The sequence below is a fragment of the Melanerpes formicivorus genome, unplaced genomic scaffold (assembly GCF_026170545.1).
Source record: "Melanerpes formicivorus ecotype bairdi unplaced genomic scaffold, bMelFor1.0.p_v2 SCAF_15, whole genome shotgun sequence".
Taxonomy (NCBI): domain Eukaryota; kingdom Metazoa; phylum Chordata; class Aves; order Piciformes; family Picidae; genus Melanerpes; species Melanerpes formicivorus.
This window is the reverse complement of record NW_027142367.1, coordinates 18,738,025-18,754,128: the sequence shown is the minus strand read 5'-3', so window position 1 is coordinate 18,754,128 and position 16,104 is coordinate 18,738,025. Positions and strand designations below refer to the sequence as shown.

General features: G+C 40.6%; 1 protein-coding gene across 2 annotated transcripts; it reads right to left on the bottom strand.

Annotated features, from left to right (window-relative positions):
* Positions 1 to 1,969: 1,969 nt before the first annotated feature.
* Positions 1,970 to 16,039, bottom strand: SRD5A1 (steroid 5 alpha-reductase 1). Of its 2 annotated transcripts, none has more exons than XM_068147734.1 (5): positions 15,960 to 16,039; positions 13,371 to 13,537; positions 10,659 to 10,760; positions 8,644 to 8,794; positions 1,970 to 6,086 (listed from the first exon to the last, which is right to left on the bottom strand). In XM_068147734.1, the coding sequence occupies exons 1-5, from the start codon at positions 15,983 to 15,985 to the stop codon at positions 6,020 to 6,022; spliced, it is 513 nt and encodes a 170-aa protein (XP_068003835.1). In that variant the 5' UTR covers positions 15,986 to 16,039; the 3' UTR covers positions 1,970 to 6,019. The 2 variants fall into 2 exon arrangements, with proteins under 2 accessions (XP_068003835.1, XP_068003834.1); XM_068147733.1 differs by having other exon boundaries at positions 15,623 to 15,998.
* Positions 16,040 to 16,104: the final 65 nt, after the last annotated feature.

The window sequence follows — 16,104 nt, the reverse complement described above, 5'->3', positions numbered from 1 at the left end:
ACAAACCCTCAACAAACAGGTGGTCACTTCTTTACATTCTTCAACTGAATCTGCTCCCAGCAGAACACGTTACAAGATAGTAGAAGCTTTCTTACCCTGCCATTGCTCCCATTTGTTTTTGCCAATGTATTACCAAAGACTGTAGGGCTGTTTTAAAATCCTTGAAGCAATACTGTCCAGCATAGCTGCATTTGTCACCCAATTATTGGGCTTTCCCATTCAAAAGCAAACAATTTCTGCTACTATTCCTCCCACAGAATACAAAATAAAGCATCTTTTAAATTCAAGATGGTAAAACAGGTGCTCAAGTCAATTGTTGTTGTGAATACCAGAATTAGTTGCTACTGGGTGTACATCCATTAAAGTCTGATCTATAACCCTTAGATCTTGCAGCTTCTTGATGGACAAAATTGGAGAATTATATTCTAACTGGCACTCACATAATAATCCATTGATTATGGGCTCCAAACCACACAAGCTTTCAGTTTTAAAGGTTATTGTTTGTGTCCTACTGTTTTTACCCTCAGGTTTAGTTCCACTTTTACTGGTTCTGCCAGTTTGGCTCTTCTAGGCTTCTCAGTTGCCCATACGTAAGGAATCACATTATTTCAGGTGGGATCTCCCTCTGATCTTCCTTTTCAATATTCCTTTTCTGAGATGATTCTTGTAACATTGTGCTCTCCAGACATTACTAGATATGATATGTACTTGAACCTTGTTCCAATTAAAAGTTATTTATGCTTCTAATTTATTTAATGTCTTTTCCTCATCAGAGGTAGTGGGCAACCTGAACCTCTTCTAGAATCTCTACCCCTGTGGCACCAAAACCATTTATTTTTCCCCTATAGGTCCTTTGAAGCTATTTATTATGAGTAGCTCCATTATCAATTACAATTTTTATTGTTTCATTCCCCATCTTAACTGGAGCCAGAGGATCAGCTGGGGAGACTTCAATAAATTTCTTTGGTCCTCCTTAGTCTAATTTGATTTTTGCTATTACTCTAACTGCCTTTTTCTGTTCCTTTTCCTTGTCCACCCAAAAGACATGGGCATTTCATTTTCTGATGTCCCTTCTTCCTACAGTAACCATATTGATTGATTGCCTCCATGCACTCTGCCTCTCAATCTTCCTCAAACACTTCCTCTGCTTCTTCCACTGGCCCATCCTGCAACTTCATTTGTCCTCCCTTTTCTTTTTCCTTCCCCTTTTTCTATTATTTTATATACCTTTATTAATTGTGAAGTGGTCATCTGGTACACTCCCAGCTTTTGTAGTTTCTTTTTACTGTCTTGACACTGACTGACCAATAAAGAACATATTAAAGTTTCATATTGCTAGTAGCCTCTGGATTCAAATCTGCTCATTTTTGAGCTACCTCACACAATCTCCTTGCCTTACTTCATACATTGCAGATAAATTTTTGGATTTTCTACTCCATTTTAAATTCCATGCAAAATTAAGTCTCACTGTTCTTTTAGGCTTTCCAATTCATAAGCTTCATTAGGATTATATTTCAAATCTTCCATGGGGAAATATACATGCTTCTGAACCACCTTCTCTGCTGCCTTATCCCAGCTTGTCTGTCTCTCCTTGGGAGTAAACAAATTCCTGTACTTTTCTCAAGTTAGGATTGTGAATCTTCATTAGACTTTTAACAGTACTATATATCCATATATTCCAGTTTCCTCCAGGTCCCACAGCCTAAGAGAAGCCTGAATCACAGGTCTTTCTCCCTGAGTTTTTCTAGACACTGGAATGGCAGCTTCAGTTTCTTCCTCATTATTGTAATTCTCTGTGTGCCAGGGAAGCTGCCTGCACTCAAACACAGCCTGGTTTTGGCTAAAACTACTGAAGTGAGGCTATATAACAGCAAAACTTGGTTCATAACAAAATCACTGGTATAAGAGCCTTGGTCAACCTCCACAGTTTAGAACAAGGATTATTAACAGAATGAAAGTATTCAAGTAAGACAGTGCAAACCATACTTTATTAGAAGATTCCTGGGAAAGGGGTAGACAGTTTGAAGTGTCTCTGTTAAAGATTGCTACACATATCATACCAAATAACAGGGACACTCTTTATTCTCCTGAGACAGGCAGAAGAGAGTTCATTACACTATGTATTTTCACAAGAAGTTTTTCAGTATCAAATATTTTCAAACAAAAATTGTCAAAGCTGCTGAAAGGGGCACAAGTGGTAATGACAAAGGGATATTGTTTAAACAAAAGGCAGTTCTAGCATTTGATGAAGTTGATCATATGCTTTTCATCAATGTACCTTGGTCTTGAAACTCAAGAATCATAGAATAGTTTAGGTTGGAAAAAGACCTTTTAGGTTAACAGTTGGACTCTGATCCTAACACTGCTATGTCAACTACTAAACCATATCCCTATGTACCACAGCTACATGTCTTGAAAATATCTCCAGGGATGGCAACTCCAATCTTCCCTGGGCAGCCTGTTCCAATACCTGATAACCCTCTCAGTGAAGAAATTTTTCCTAGTATCTAAATCTCTCTGCACATAACTTGAGGCCATTTATTTTTGTCCTACCACTTACTTGGGAGACAAGACTGACACCCATGTCACTATAACCTCCTTTAGGTAGTTGTAGAGAGCAAGAACATCTTTCCCTCAGCCTCCTTTTTTCCAGACTTAAAACCTCCAGTCTCAGCCATTCCCTGCAAGATTTGTTCTCTAATGAAGCGAGTAAAATAAACAAAAACTTGTTTGTTGTGGTTTTGGTTTTCAACATTTCAATTAACTAGCATTTATAAAAACAGACATTCACATTGCATAGACCTTAGTTATTCCTTTTCTGTAATGAGATAGAACATGGATGAGCTGTCAGAGCAACATGTCTCAGGCCCCCATCTTGCTATAGGTAAACCCTAAATCAACACTATGTGAGCAAAGAGACTGAAGTTTTAGTCAAGATAAATATTTACCAGAATAACACCACAGGAAAACTGTCATCAGTACAAATTTTTGGTAAACTAGGATAAAAACTGGTGACAGACAGATACAATTTTGGAACATAAGGAGACATACTGAACACTAAGCAGTTTCTTTCACTGTTGGCTATTGAAAGGATCTTTGCCTATTCATAAGAAGCCAGGAAAAAACACAACACAACACATAAGAACAAATGAACATAAAAAAAGCGTGTTAGATTAAGAGATTAAAGTGCTTCAGTCAGATCTTTTTTGATGGCTGGTTGTCCCATTAGTCTTTTTTTTCCTTCAATGAATATCCCTATAGATGCAAAAATACTAATTCACCATAAATAGTCAAGTCTTTAAACAGCTTAGAGTAGATAGTGGTCTTTGAATCCCATGGTTTTTTCCCTAAACCACATTTTGATAGTTAGACTACTTAGATATCAGGATTTAAAAAGTACCATAGGGATGTCATAGGGTTTAGAAATATCTTGATATGCAAAGTTAGATTTCTGTAATTCTCCTGAGAATATGGTTTAAGTGATTCTATTGAACTTTTACTGTCCACTAACTCCATTTCAGCATTGAGGAATAAATCACCCTCATGCCCCATCCTCTCCCCAGGGAGCTTCACGACTGAGTGTTCACCAAAACAGCCAAGATCAAAGGTCAAATGATAGCACGATAACAAATGCAACAGGGAAATCCTCAAACTTCCTGTAAAACACTAAGGAAAAATGTAAACACTGAATAAAGAATTTGAAAATCAAGTAATGACACAGACAAAGGCATGAGCATTCTTATGTTCTCCCGAAGCTGCACCTTTTGGATATCAGCTGAGAGCAGCCATCCCAATCAACATTGAGGAGCTAGGTTCCAGGTAGATTGCCATCACCACAAGACTGACAGTTTCTCTCCCCTCCTTTCTTTGACTATTTCAGTCAATAACAATAGAATTTTGTGACACTCATTTACACCACTAACTACATCTGTGGTGGGTTACCCCACCACAGGGCAGAAACGAGGACTCAGACAAAGGGATTGCAAAAGTGATGGAAAGTTTAAATAGGAAAAGAATTTAAAAACAAACAACAATGAAAGCTTTACAGAGAACCACAAGCACCGTGACAAAGAGAGAGATCCCAGAACATGCCCAAGAACATCCCATCCCCACCTGGGGGTACACCCAATACCATACTAGAAAACTTAGCATTTGGCAAAATTATATTACCAATTCATTTTGAAGACTATAAGCCAACATATAGCATTAACAGCTGAGAAGACACTTTAAGAGGTTGATTTATTTCCAAAGTATGCTAGCAGCAGAGTTTGAGTTTGAATTAGGGTTTTGGGGGGGGGGGGTTGTCTGACTGGTTGTTTGCTTTTTGTTTGTTTTGGGGTTTTGGTTTTAATTTGCTTTGGGTTGTTTTTTTTTTGAGTTGGTCAGTTTTGATTTTCATAAATTAGCCTTACTTGGTTGTTGGTTTGGGATTTGTGTGTTTGTTTGCCTTGTTGTTTGGGGGGGGTTATGCTTTCTGTAGAGTTCCTTGGGTTTGAGCAATTCTAAGAAATTCTTTACTATCACAAGCATGCAAAGGATAAACGTGCCTGAAACTCAAAAATTCAGTGCTTGAGATCCCACATTTCCAAAATCTTTCTGGAGTCCTCTCATTAAAAAAAAATAAATGTAAGGGCATAAGAACTGAGCTTTAAAAACCTGAAATATTTGTGTTGCTTGTTTTATTAAATATAAACTCTAGGCTGTTACCAACAGAAGGATGACATCTGATTATTTTTAAGAGAATTTTGTTAGAAATCTTACTTTTTGTCTTGTAAAGTCAGCTAGAAAACATGTGCTTGTTAGCAGTACTAGACTGGCCTGAGCATCCCAAACAAAGGAAACTTTAGACAATTTCAAAACCAGTGTTTGGTGAGAAAACACATTGAACGTTGAGCTAGGTACCTGTCATAGTTTGGGCTGGGTGCCCTCTGCTACAGGGGTGTTTCCTGTGTCCAGAAGTCCAGCCCAGTGGGTGGACACAGGAAATTAGGTTATTTCCTACCATGATCCCTTGCGCCACTATAAGTTTCACAGCAGGGTCTGGCACTTGCTCTTTCCTTCCTCTCCGCCACCCAGTAACTGGGGGAGAGATCTCCCAGCCATGGGGGGATGGGCAGTCTCAGATCTGGCCAGCTGAGACTAGCCTAGCAGTGGGGGGGGGGGGGCGGGAAGGAGGAGCCCTGGGGGTTTTGGGTGCACCCTCAGGTGGGGATGGGATCTCTCTGGGTCTGTTTTGGGGCTGCTCTTGTCACTGTGTTTCTAGCTCTCTGCACACACTCACTGTTCTCTATTTAAACTTTCCATCACTTTTGCAATCTGTTTGAGTTGTCATTTCTGCCCGTGGTGGGGAGGGGGGTCTGCCCCAACCCATTACAGTACCAAATTTGAGAGGTAGATGGCAATCTTAATCTGTTATTTGGGAAAGGTAGCACTACACCTATTTACGCAAATAGCATTAAGTGTTATCCATACAGTGTCCACAACTGTGTAAGAGTGCAAAACGAAGGAAGAACACATTCTTAGCTACCAGCAACTATATCATCTAATGTCCTTGGCCTGCATCAGCAGCAAGGGGAAAAAAAGAAAAAAAAAGAAATTAAATCAAGTAATTTGTGCATGCAGGCAAATAACAGACAGAACACACCATCCAGATTGCAGTCAAGGTCATTGGCCTCACAGCACAACCCTCAGGACATTGTGGCTAGATCAAAAAGAAACAGGAAAAGCCTGCACAGGCAGACAAAGAAATGCCACAAGTCCTGTACAGTACTTTCCATGATGTGAATTCAGAGACATTACCTACTGTATTTATGGTGGTGCTCCACTGCTAGAAAAGCATTTGTGTTCCTATTCATCATATCCATTAGACTCTGGGTTTTTATTAAGAGGAAAAGCAGCAATTAATAGCAGCACTGATGCTGAGACTTTGTCACAGTCATGATCAGTGTATAGTGTTAACCTGCAAAGTGTCAACTGTTGGAAAAAGCATCCATTTCAAATACAGTGTTAAAAGCACAGCTCAGTACACAAATGGGATCACAATTTTTCTAGACTTTGGGTAGTCTTCAAATTTCTCAAGGTACCACCTGAAAAAAACAAAGACATCTGATGACTATTGAGCTTTCAAAATGATGACAAGAAAAATAAGTAACTGCATGATGTGTTCAATCCAATCCAATCGATGTTTTCTGGCTACAAACCAAAAAAAACCCACCTTTAGAACCCCCTTTGGATAGAAAACTACCATTTACCACTCATCCCAATGACATTTAATCACCAACTAAAACAAAACTGCTGCCTGCAGTAGGAAATCAAACCAAGGTGAGAACAGCCAGGGAAGTAATACCCTGCTGTTGCAATACATATGCTGTTGCACATCCTGAGTATTTGCATTTTAGGAGCAAAGGGGATGTGTGTGGGGAAATAAAACACATTCAAGGAGCTAACACGTCAGACTGTGTAATGACATCTTCAGTTCCAGTAAGGTTTGGGATAATCAAGCTGAATGTGACAAAGATTACACTAGCCTTAGTGCTAACCCCCCTCAAAGGTCATCTCTAGTTTCAAATCAAGACCATTTAAAAAGAATTAATGCATAGTGCTACCAAATAATACTTGTCTGGTCATCTTATATAACAAACATTTACTCCCATTTTCAGATATTTAATCCTCTGCATCTCTAAAATAATAAAAAAAATTATTAACTTTATCTGGACTCCATAGAGGTGTAGACATTCATACTGTCAATGGCTAACTGCAAGATCCAAGCTGGACCAAGCAGAAAACAAACATGCAATATATGATAACCTGCAGCTGCAGAATACCTGCATTACACTATTGACCTTTTCCAGTCATTTAGCCTAAGTTTTTCAAACTAAACATCCTACACCAAAATATCTTTACTTACACAGATTCTCTATTTCTAGGGTTTTCCCTCTATCCATCTTCCATTTTTATGCTTTTTTTCATTTAGGCCTAATTACTTTCTTTAATAAACTTTAGCTTTTCATAATGTCCTATAAGTCAAAAGCCCTGGAAGACTGCTGTCAAGGCTTAATATAGGTAGAAATCAACCATGGCAGGTCATCCTGAGTGCACAGCACTTACAAGACAACCTGCAATCAGGCCCAGTCAGCATGAGTTTACGAAAGACAGGTCAAAGACAGGTCCTGTCTGACTAATCTGATCTGCTACAATAAGTGGATGAGGGAAGGGCTGGGGACATTGTCTACCTGGACTCTAGCAAAGCTTTGACACTGTTTCCCACAGCATTCTCCTTCAGAAATTCGTGGCACATGGCTTGGCTAAGTGCACTCTACAATGGATAAATAGCTGGCTGGATGCCTGGGCCCAAAGAGTGGTGGTGAATGGAGTTGAATCTGGCTGGCGCCCAGTCACTAGTGGTGTCCCCCAGGCTTCAGTACTGGGTCCTGTCCTCTTTAGTATCAATGATCTGGATGAGGGGATTGAGTGCATCCTCAGTAAATGTGCAGGTGACACCAAGCTAGGTGGCTGTGTCCATCTGCTAGAGGGTAGGGAAGCTTTACAGTGAGATCCGGACAGGTTAGATCAATGGGCCAAAGCTAATTGTATGAAGTTCAATAAGGCCAAATGCCAGGTGCTGCACCTGGGACACAATGACCCCAGGATAAGCTACAGACTTGGAGATGTGGTTGGAAAGCTGTGACTCAGAGAGATACCTGGGCATATTGGTTGACAGTCAACTGAATGAGTCAGCAGTGTGCCCAGGTGGCCAAGAAAGCCAAAAACATCCTGGCTTGTATTAGAAACAGAGACCAGCAGGAACAGGGAGGTGATCATCCTCCTGTACTTAGTGCTGGTGAGGCCACACCTCAAGTGTTGTGTTCAGTTCTCAGCCCTTCACTACAGGAAGGGTATTAAGGTGCTGGTGAAGGGCCTGGAGCACATGACCTACATGGAATGTCTAAGGGAGCTGGGGTTGTTCAGTCTGGTTAAGGGGAGACTTCATCACTCTCTACAACTATCTGAAGGGAGACTGGAGTGAGGAGGGGTCCAGTCTCTTCTCCTTGGTGTCAAGCGACAGGACTACAGGAAATGGTTTCAAGCTGCACTGGGGAGATTTAGGTTGGATGTTAGGAAATACTTCACAGAAAGGATTATCAAACATTGAAAGGGTCCTGCCTAGGGCAGTGGTGGACCTGGTGCTTAGGGACATGGTTTAGTGTTGGCCCTGCAGTGCTGGGTTGAGGGTTGAACTGGATGACCTTTGAGATCTCTTCCAACCAGATGCATTCTGTGTGGTAATATACAAGAAGCTGAGAAACCTGGTGTTCCTTATTCTGGCAAAGAAGAAGCTAAGGGGACCTGCTACGACTGTCTACAGGTACTTAAAGGGAAATTATTTAAGACAATGGAGCAAAACAATAATCAATTAAAACAATTTTCCAAAGCTTACTAATCCAGGATGAACTGTGTTAATTTAGACATTATTTTGACTACCTCACTGTGTTTATGCTCACGTGTTTATGCTCAGTACCACGCACTGCAATAGCAAAGCCTTTCACAAGACTTGCTCTGCAACATCCCCATGGGATGAGGCATAATTTGTGAAATGGAAACGAAGTGTTGCACAGAAACAATATAAATAAGACAAACACTTACTGGTGGTGTTGTTTTGCCCTTGAACCCAAGATAAAAAGTGTACACAGTGCAAATGCAAGGCTCTCAATGCTGTGGCAGGCAAGGGCAAACCCAAACCATTCCAGGATCTCTCCAAAAAAGTTGGCTCCACTGACATACTCAAACATTCCTCCTGAAAGCAGGACAGAGTTATTTTTAAAGTGCCATAATCAAACAGATGTTCAATGCTATCCAAGTCAAATAAGAGCTCTATCACCACTGTCAATTTATGCAACTTTTTAAGGCAGTGGAAGCAGTATTTTTAAGTTCAAGCTGTAATATTAAGGATCACTTCAGGCCTCATTTTAAGGCATACCTTCTCCAGCTCCATCTTCCTCTTTAAATCACAGAACAAAAGCAGACTTACCAATATCAGAAGCAAGGTCATGCCTCTGTAAATAACAAATTATATCAAACCAGCTCTTTGACCATAAACTATACCTTTTTAAAATGCATACATCTCTATGTTCCCCTTTGAGAGTCCCAAAAAACACCCACAGGGTTAATTAGCATACAATGTTTAACCTCTTAAAGTACTTCAGAAGTTAACTACTACTATTATTACTGTTATTATTTTTATGAAATAAAGTTCCAAATTTATCTTCCAGCTTAAAGTATGGCGTTCTTTTGCTCTCATCTTCTGTCAGTTCTACTGCTGAAGCCCTGAAACTCAGTGAAAGTACAAACTGATAACATCTCTGTATGTGCTTTCCCAGTGGGACTGAACAAACAACTATTTGCCAACTGTAATAAAGGACACTGTCTTTGCTTTAATTCAGTTTTGCAACAAAAGAGAAGCCAAATTCTAGCATTTAAAGTGGATAAACCGCATCAAAAAAGAACAACTCCACCTGTCTGTGCAGTAAACATCTTATTGACATCAGAACTTTCTTGTACACTGAACATTGTAAGTAGGCATGATGGGTTGAAATTCCCCCCAACATACTCATTTTTCACATGGGTATTTGGATTTAGGTCTATGAAAATTATAAAGTGATCTTATTGGTAAAAAAAAAACCCAACACTTACTGCTCTGTATATCTAGTTCTTCCAATTTGATTATATATCTCAGTAGAAGCAAAGAGAGAGCAGCAACTAAAGGAAAAGCTTAGAGAAACAGCAGAATTCAGAGGTAACTGGTTTTTCAGCTCACTGAACGTAACAAAACCAGAAGACTAACACTTCCAAACGTCAATAAACTTTAATGCTTCAATAAGCTCCATAAGAAGTCCTTTCATATTCTCTATTTTCCCCACAAAGGTCAAAATATCCCTAACTTCCTTTGGATTTCAGTCCCCTATTCCCTCTGTCTCCCTTACTGTAGCAGTTGCTGCTCTCCAATTACCTAAGATTTCTCTCTCCTCATACATGGGACAATATAAGATGGGCTTGTCATACACCATTGCTTATTACTTCCTGACTTCCCCTTCTGCTTCCACATTGGGATGATAATTTACGTCTTCTTTCTCCACTCACCTTCTGACACACTATGAAATCACTTGAGGCAGAAAAACTGCTGTTTCCAGTTTCCTCTTGTGTCACAAATTACTCTCTCTGATAAAATGCACCAAGCTTTAGAAGGCCATCTTTATGTAGAAACTTTTTAGGTCAGAAGGGATCTCTTGAGCTTACATAGTCCAACTCCAGGTAGACCAAACAGGCAGCTACAGTAGGCTGCCCAGCACCATGTCCAGTCCAGCCTCAAGTATCTCTACAAATGGAGATTCTACAACTGGAGACTCTGCCACCTATCTAAGCAAGCCATTCCAGTGCTTGGACACACTCACAGCAAAAACAAAAAGTCTTCAGCTAAAATTTCAGATGTCACTGAGAAGAGTCTGGCTCCCTCTTCTTCATTTCCTCCAGTCATGTATTTATACACATTGACAAGATCCTCCTGAGACTTTTCCAGGCTAAACAGTACCAGCCCTCTCTGGGTCACCTCATATGAGAGATGTTTCTTTTCCTATATAAATTTTTGTAACATTTTTACTCACCTCTTGGTATCTTGTAACCAGATTCCCCTGGTTTTCTCAGATTCCTGAGAATATGGTCAGAATGAATATTGATTGCCATGCCAGACAGCCACCCTATAAAACCTGAAAATAAACACTTAAAATACTGTTCTTGATACACTGAGCAAAGGAGCTTGTTCAAAAAACAAGCTACAGTCATGTGTCACACACTGGGCTTATTATCTCAAAGCAACAGTAATGTAAGCAGTATGAGCAATTCTAGTGACATCCTGTACAATCCTAGTCCCAACACTGAGCTCTTCAGTAAGCAGAGCTCATAGGAATCAACAGGCCTCTAGACAGAAACAGTACTGTATTTTTATGTTCTTAGACATATCAACATATGCATATATACAGATGTAATGTGTGTATTTCCCTAACTTCCAGAGGAAAACAAATACACCAGAGTCTAAACAACTGAAAGAAACAGCCATTCTCATTTTTCCACAGGGACAGATCCTGTGTCCCCTTTTTTCTGTTGGGAGGGTTTTGTCAATTGTTTGGTTTGGTTTTGGTTGTGGAGGTTTTTACGGGCAGCATACCAGTTTCCACAGCAGACTTCTGTGCAATAAAAGGATTATAGAACTTGTAATAAAGACATTCATTCATTAGCTTGTGTCATTCAACAAAATGGTGTAACCATTTATACCAGGCTTTCATAGAAACAGATTGTCACATTCTGCACCCTTATGTCCTATGGCCATAATTACACAGGATAAATCAATTTTGATTTAGGACTGAAATTCAGTGTTTTTATCCTTCCATCCCAAGTCTTTGACTACATGTTACCTACATTACCTTTTTTTGAATGCAGCATTCCTCGTTACCAGAAGTAAACAAGATTGGAGTTTTGAGAGTAGATCCATTGTACTGTTTTGAATCCACCTCCAAAATTACTGATTTTGATTTAAATTACCAAAAAAACCACCAGTGATGCACTTCTAGGATGAAGGCGCTGCACAATCCAGATAAAGGACACGTATGTTATCTACGTATTCTGTACTGGTATCTGTTTGTAAATACGTATATGAACCAGTAAGAACTTTTCAGATAATGCAAAAAGACAGGAGCTAGCTTTAACAGTACCCAATTCCTATGTATGATAGCTTGATTTTGTGCTTTTTTACTCCTCAACTTGAAAACATGCTAGAAAAGAAAGTTCAATTTCTCTTTATGGACAAGTCAATGGATGTAGCAATTTTTAGACCACCACTCTGGCTTGAGAATGCTCTTTCCCCTGAAGTACAGCATGACCACTTTCCTTGCACCTCTCTGCTGTGGGCACTGTACTTCATTGTCCTCATCCTCAAAGTCTCACTATGGCTGAGACTTAGGACTGCACTCTACAAAGCCAAGAGCTGGTTATGCCCCACAATCTGCGTGACTTGGTTTGTAGTGCAGGGAGGCATGTATATGTAAACAGAAAGGAAGCCACAGTGTACAGCAGTAGATTATTGGAACCAAAGGACACACCACACAACATAGAGGACTTCATGTGACTATTAAATTCAAGAGGATTTTATCCTTCACTGGGATAAACTGGGAGATTAAGTCCTGGGTTCACATTACAAGAACACTTGCATAAGGAGGACAGTAACTTAAGTCTCTATTACCAAACAGTCTAGTGCCACAGATGAGTGTTTGTGTATTGGCACAGGTGTAAGGTACATGCTGAAAGATGATGTTGTTGTTCCCACACTGGTTTGCACGCTCTTGGCTTTATCAAGTCCTGTACTGTATCTGAAGCAGAACATTTCTATCTCCTCTGAAAACACAAGTTCATTGCTCCAAACTAAACCAACACACGTTCCAGAGAAACCATGAGGGTACCACATCAAATTTGTATTGCTGCTCCAAGTCAACTGCTGGTGTAGATGTAAGCTATTGTTTTTCTATAACTCCTAAATACCTGAAAACAGACAGTCAAACTGTATACTAAGACTCCACAGACAGAGAACACATCATGTCTCAAATGTCCCACCATGATAGTTAATTAGCTTCACTTCTCCAAATTTGTCTTCTTTGAAAATTTATCTCATTTCAGCTACTGAACCTTGTTTGGCTGGTACTTGTACTTGTAGACGCTCTCCCATTTCTCTTCCATGTGTAATCTCACATAGACTGAAGAAATTTCCTGTTAGCCCTCAGTAAATATGCTTTCTTGTTATTTTACTTTCTAATCTTCTGCAATTTTGATCAATAGATCTTTTAATCTTAACACCGAGGACTTTTGCTATCTTGATATTTAGCAGCTGCCCTTCCTGGATTTTTCCCTCTATTCTGTTTGACTGCACACAAACCCTTAGAACCTACCACATCAAGAAACAAATTACTTCTGTTTAATCTCCATGTTATGTAGGAAATCTACTTTGTTTGTTCTAAACCTGTATGCTGTTGGTTTTGTTTAAGGCCTCAAGTTCCTATATTGAAAAAAATACAAGACCCATATTTAATTTGGTGTTAAGAATAAAGATGACAGTCAGCTCATCCAGCACTGACATCGTGGGAAGAACTGTCAGTTGACAGTTCTGAAATAAAAATGGTTAAAAGGCTTCAAGCTATAGCAAACAGGGCAATTATCTATAATAAAAGTTACAAAATGGGATTGAAGGTAAAAATTATAAGAAAAAAATAAAAAGCCATGAAGACGAAATAAAACCACACCTAATGCTCTCATTGCTTGCTTTACCTCACCTGTAAAAAAACATGGATCTTTTAACCAGCCTGAAGGGTATTTTGCATAGTTGGTTAAACTTCGGCCTTGCAAGTATCCATTGTAAACACAGAACAGGAGTGCTAGCACAAAAGTGAAAAACGGCGTTGGTTTTCCATCCCGGATCAGAAGAGGATATATGAGTGACCTATATCAAACAAAGGAAGAAAAACTGTTGCATTAATGAAGAGAAAGGATACTTTTAATATTCAACCCAGTAATCCATCGGCAGTGTTATCCTGCTTATCAAATTCTCAGTGGAGTCTCTGATTCCAGTTCAGAAAGATAGTTATGCTTGCTTTAACACCTAAACATTAATTTTGTTATCTAATCAAAATGGTAAGATCGGTCCCCTCTCCTGTTATGGCAGGACTTTTGAACTTTGTATTCATGGTAATGGCTTCAACTAGAGCAGTAAGAGCAACTGATGCATGAAGCACAGCGTATTTTCATTGTCCTTTGTTCCTAAATCCTCAGTGGTACCTCCGAGCTTCCTAAAGGAGCCACATCTCACAAACCCTGCACCAAATACACCAGCATTTTCAGGAGTAAAGTCAATCGCCTTAAAATTAATGTAATTGAGCTCAGCATCCTCTTTATCTTAGAAGTCACTTTAATTACTTTGCCTTCACGTTCTTTGTCTACCTTATGACACCTGTTCAAGGTGTGACAAATCCCCAACTGCAATCCCATTTGGGAAAGGAATGTTAATTGCTTTTCCCGACGATTACCAGAGTAAACAAACAAGCTCCAAACAAGAAAAGCAGGTGAACGTTTTTGTGCTCTGCCTGGTATTATGAAGCCAACTCCCTATTGCCTATTGATTTAATTACAATCTATAATGACACGGGATCAGGATTACTGAAGCCAGAGCATTCTTCACATGTTTTCCAGTTACTCAAGGACTATCACTTCAAAGGAGCCTTTCCATAGGAAGTTTTCAAGAAAGTGTAACAAATTCATTAATACGGTTATTTAAAGCCTGCTATTTTAGCACAGGGGGAACAGAACAACAAAGGTATCTTCCAGTCTATATTCACCCACAGAACAGTCTTAGTCTAGCAATAGCCAACTAGAAAAAAGAAACTGCGATTCAGTTCTACTTTCTGTACAAACCTTTACCTTGTATTTCTAGCTTTTCCCAGATATTGAGGGTGAGTTAACATCCCACACAAAAGCTAATCCCTTCACTCTTAAGAACAGAAAAAGGAGTAAAGATGCATTCCCGGGTTTGCAAAACCAATCAGCCACCAGGGCAACCATACACTCCATTCCTCTTGGCCACAAATATCTGAATACCTTCAGTCAAAAGAGACGGCCTCTCAGAACAAGTAGTGGAAATCAACTGCCTATCAGACATGCACTTAACATTAACATGGGCTTAACATTAGTCTGACACATCTCTCTGTTGTATTAGTATGGTGGCAGAATTACTTGTTGAGTATTATCAGTAACTGTGGTCAATGACTTCAAAGGAACAGCAAAAATCTTACCTGAACTCCAGCTAAGCTGCCTTCTCCCAAGTAGTTTTACAAAGTACCCAAATACCATTGGCTACATGGCAACATGGGACACTGAGTGTCGGCTTTGCCAGTATTTCAATGAATCACTGAATATCTTCAGCTGGGACACACAGAGAGCGTTGAGTCCCAACTCCCAAACTGATCAGTGTACTGAAAGATGTAACTGGAAAATAGCTAATGTTCTACAATGAGAAAGTTATATCAGCATCCAGAGCTGAACTTTCCTTGTTGGAACACTGCATCATTATTACCTGGGCAAGTAATTGCTTAGACGAAGGTGATGACAATAGTTACAACTATAGCAGATAGATGATAGGGCACGCTAAGAGAGCGCCAAACCTTCATTTTATGCCATTTCTGAATGGCAGCAAAACAGAGCATTGAGCACAGCACTGACACAATAACTTGCTCTGCTCATATAAAAACATATACTATATTAATGTAAAGAAGGATAAAATACTTCAGTGACTACTACATTAAGTAATAAATATTAATTAACAGAACCTTAATCCCCGCAGCCAGAAAGCAGCAGTCAGGCATTTCTGCCAAGCCTGATCGTGATCTATCACACACCTGCACCTCTCGCGCATCTGCCACCCCTCACTTTTCGGGCAAGCCTCAAGCGGGAGCAACTGATGGGTGACCCCCAACTTAAGCGCTCCAGCGCAGGAGCCATGCCAGTGCCCCCCGCCCCAAACGAAGGGCCGCACCTGTGTGCGTAGTGCACGACAAAGCAGCCCAGTAGAAGGCGGTTGGGCCAGTCGGCGGCGACAGCCCCACCGCAGGCGGCGAGCCAGAGCGGGACGAGGAGGGAGGGCAGCTCCTGCAGTGCCCATGCGGGGCGGGCGGGCAGCAACCAGCCGAAGCGCCGCGAGGAATACCGGCCGTAGGGCATGGGGATGAAGCACAGCAGCAGGGCAGAGGCGGCACCCAGCACTACCAGCCCATAGGAAAGAAGCTCTAGCAGCCGTTGCTCTTCCGGGCCAGACACCAGCCTCCAGAACCCGCACACGTTGCTGAGCCCCATCTCGCCACCCAAACACTCACTCGCGCGCCCCGGAACATCCATTCATCGGTCAGCCTTCGGCACACCCACCGCCGCCAGGGACCAATTGGCACCGGGGGCGTAGACTGCCCCGCCTCCTCTGTCCGTTGGTTGGTGGCTCCGCAGAAAGTTGGAGAGGCGCTTAGG

Coding starts and splice junctions, on each gene's coding strand:
- SRD5A1 (XM_068147733.1), bottom strand. CDS start 15,981: ATGGATGTTCCGGGGCGCGCGAGTGAGTGTTTGGGTGGCGAGATGGGG. Junction 13,538..15,622: donor GTCGTGCACTACGCACACAG/GTGCGGCCCTTC, acceptor TGTTTGATATAG/GTCACTCATATATCCTCTTC. Junction 10,761..13,370: donor AGATCCATGTTTTTTTACAG/GTGAGGTAAAGC, acceptor GTTTATTTTCAG/GTTTTATAGGGTGGCTGTCT.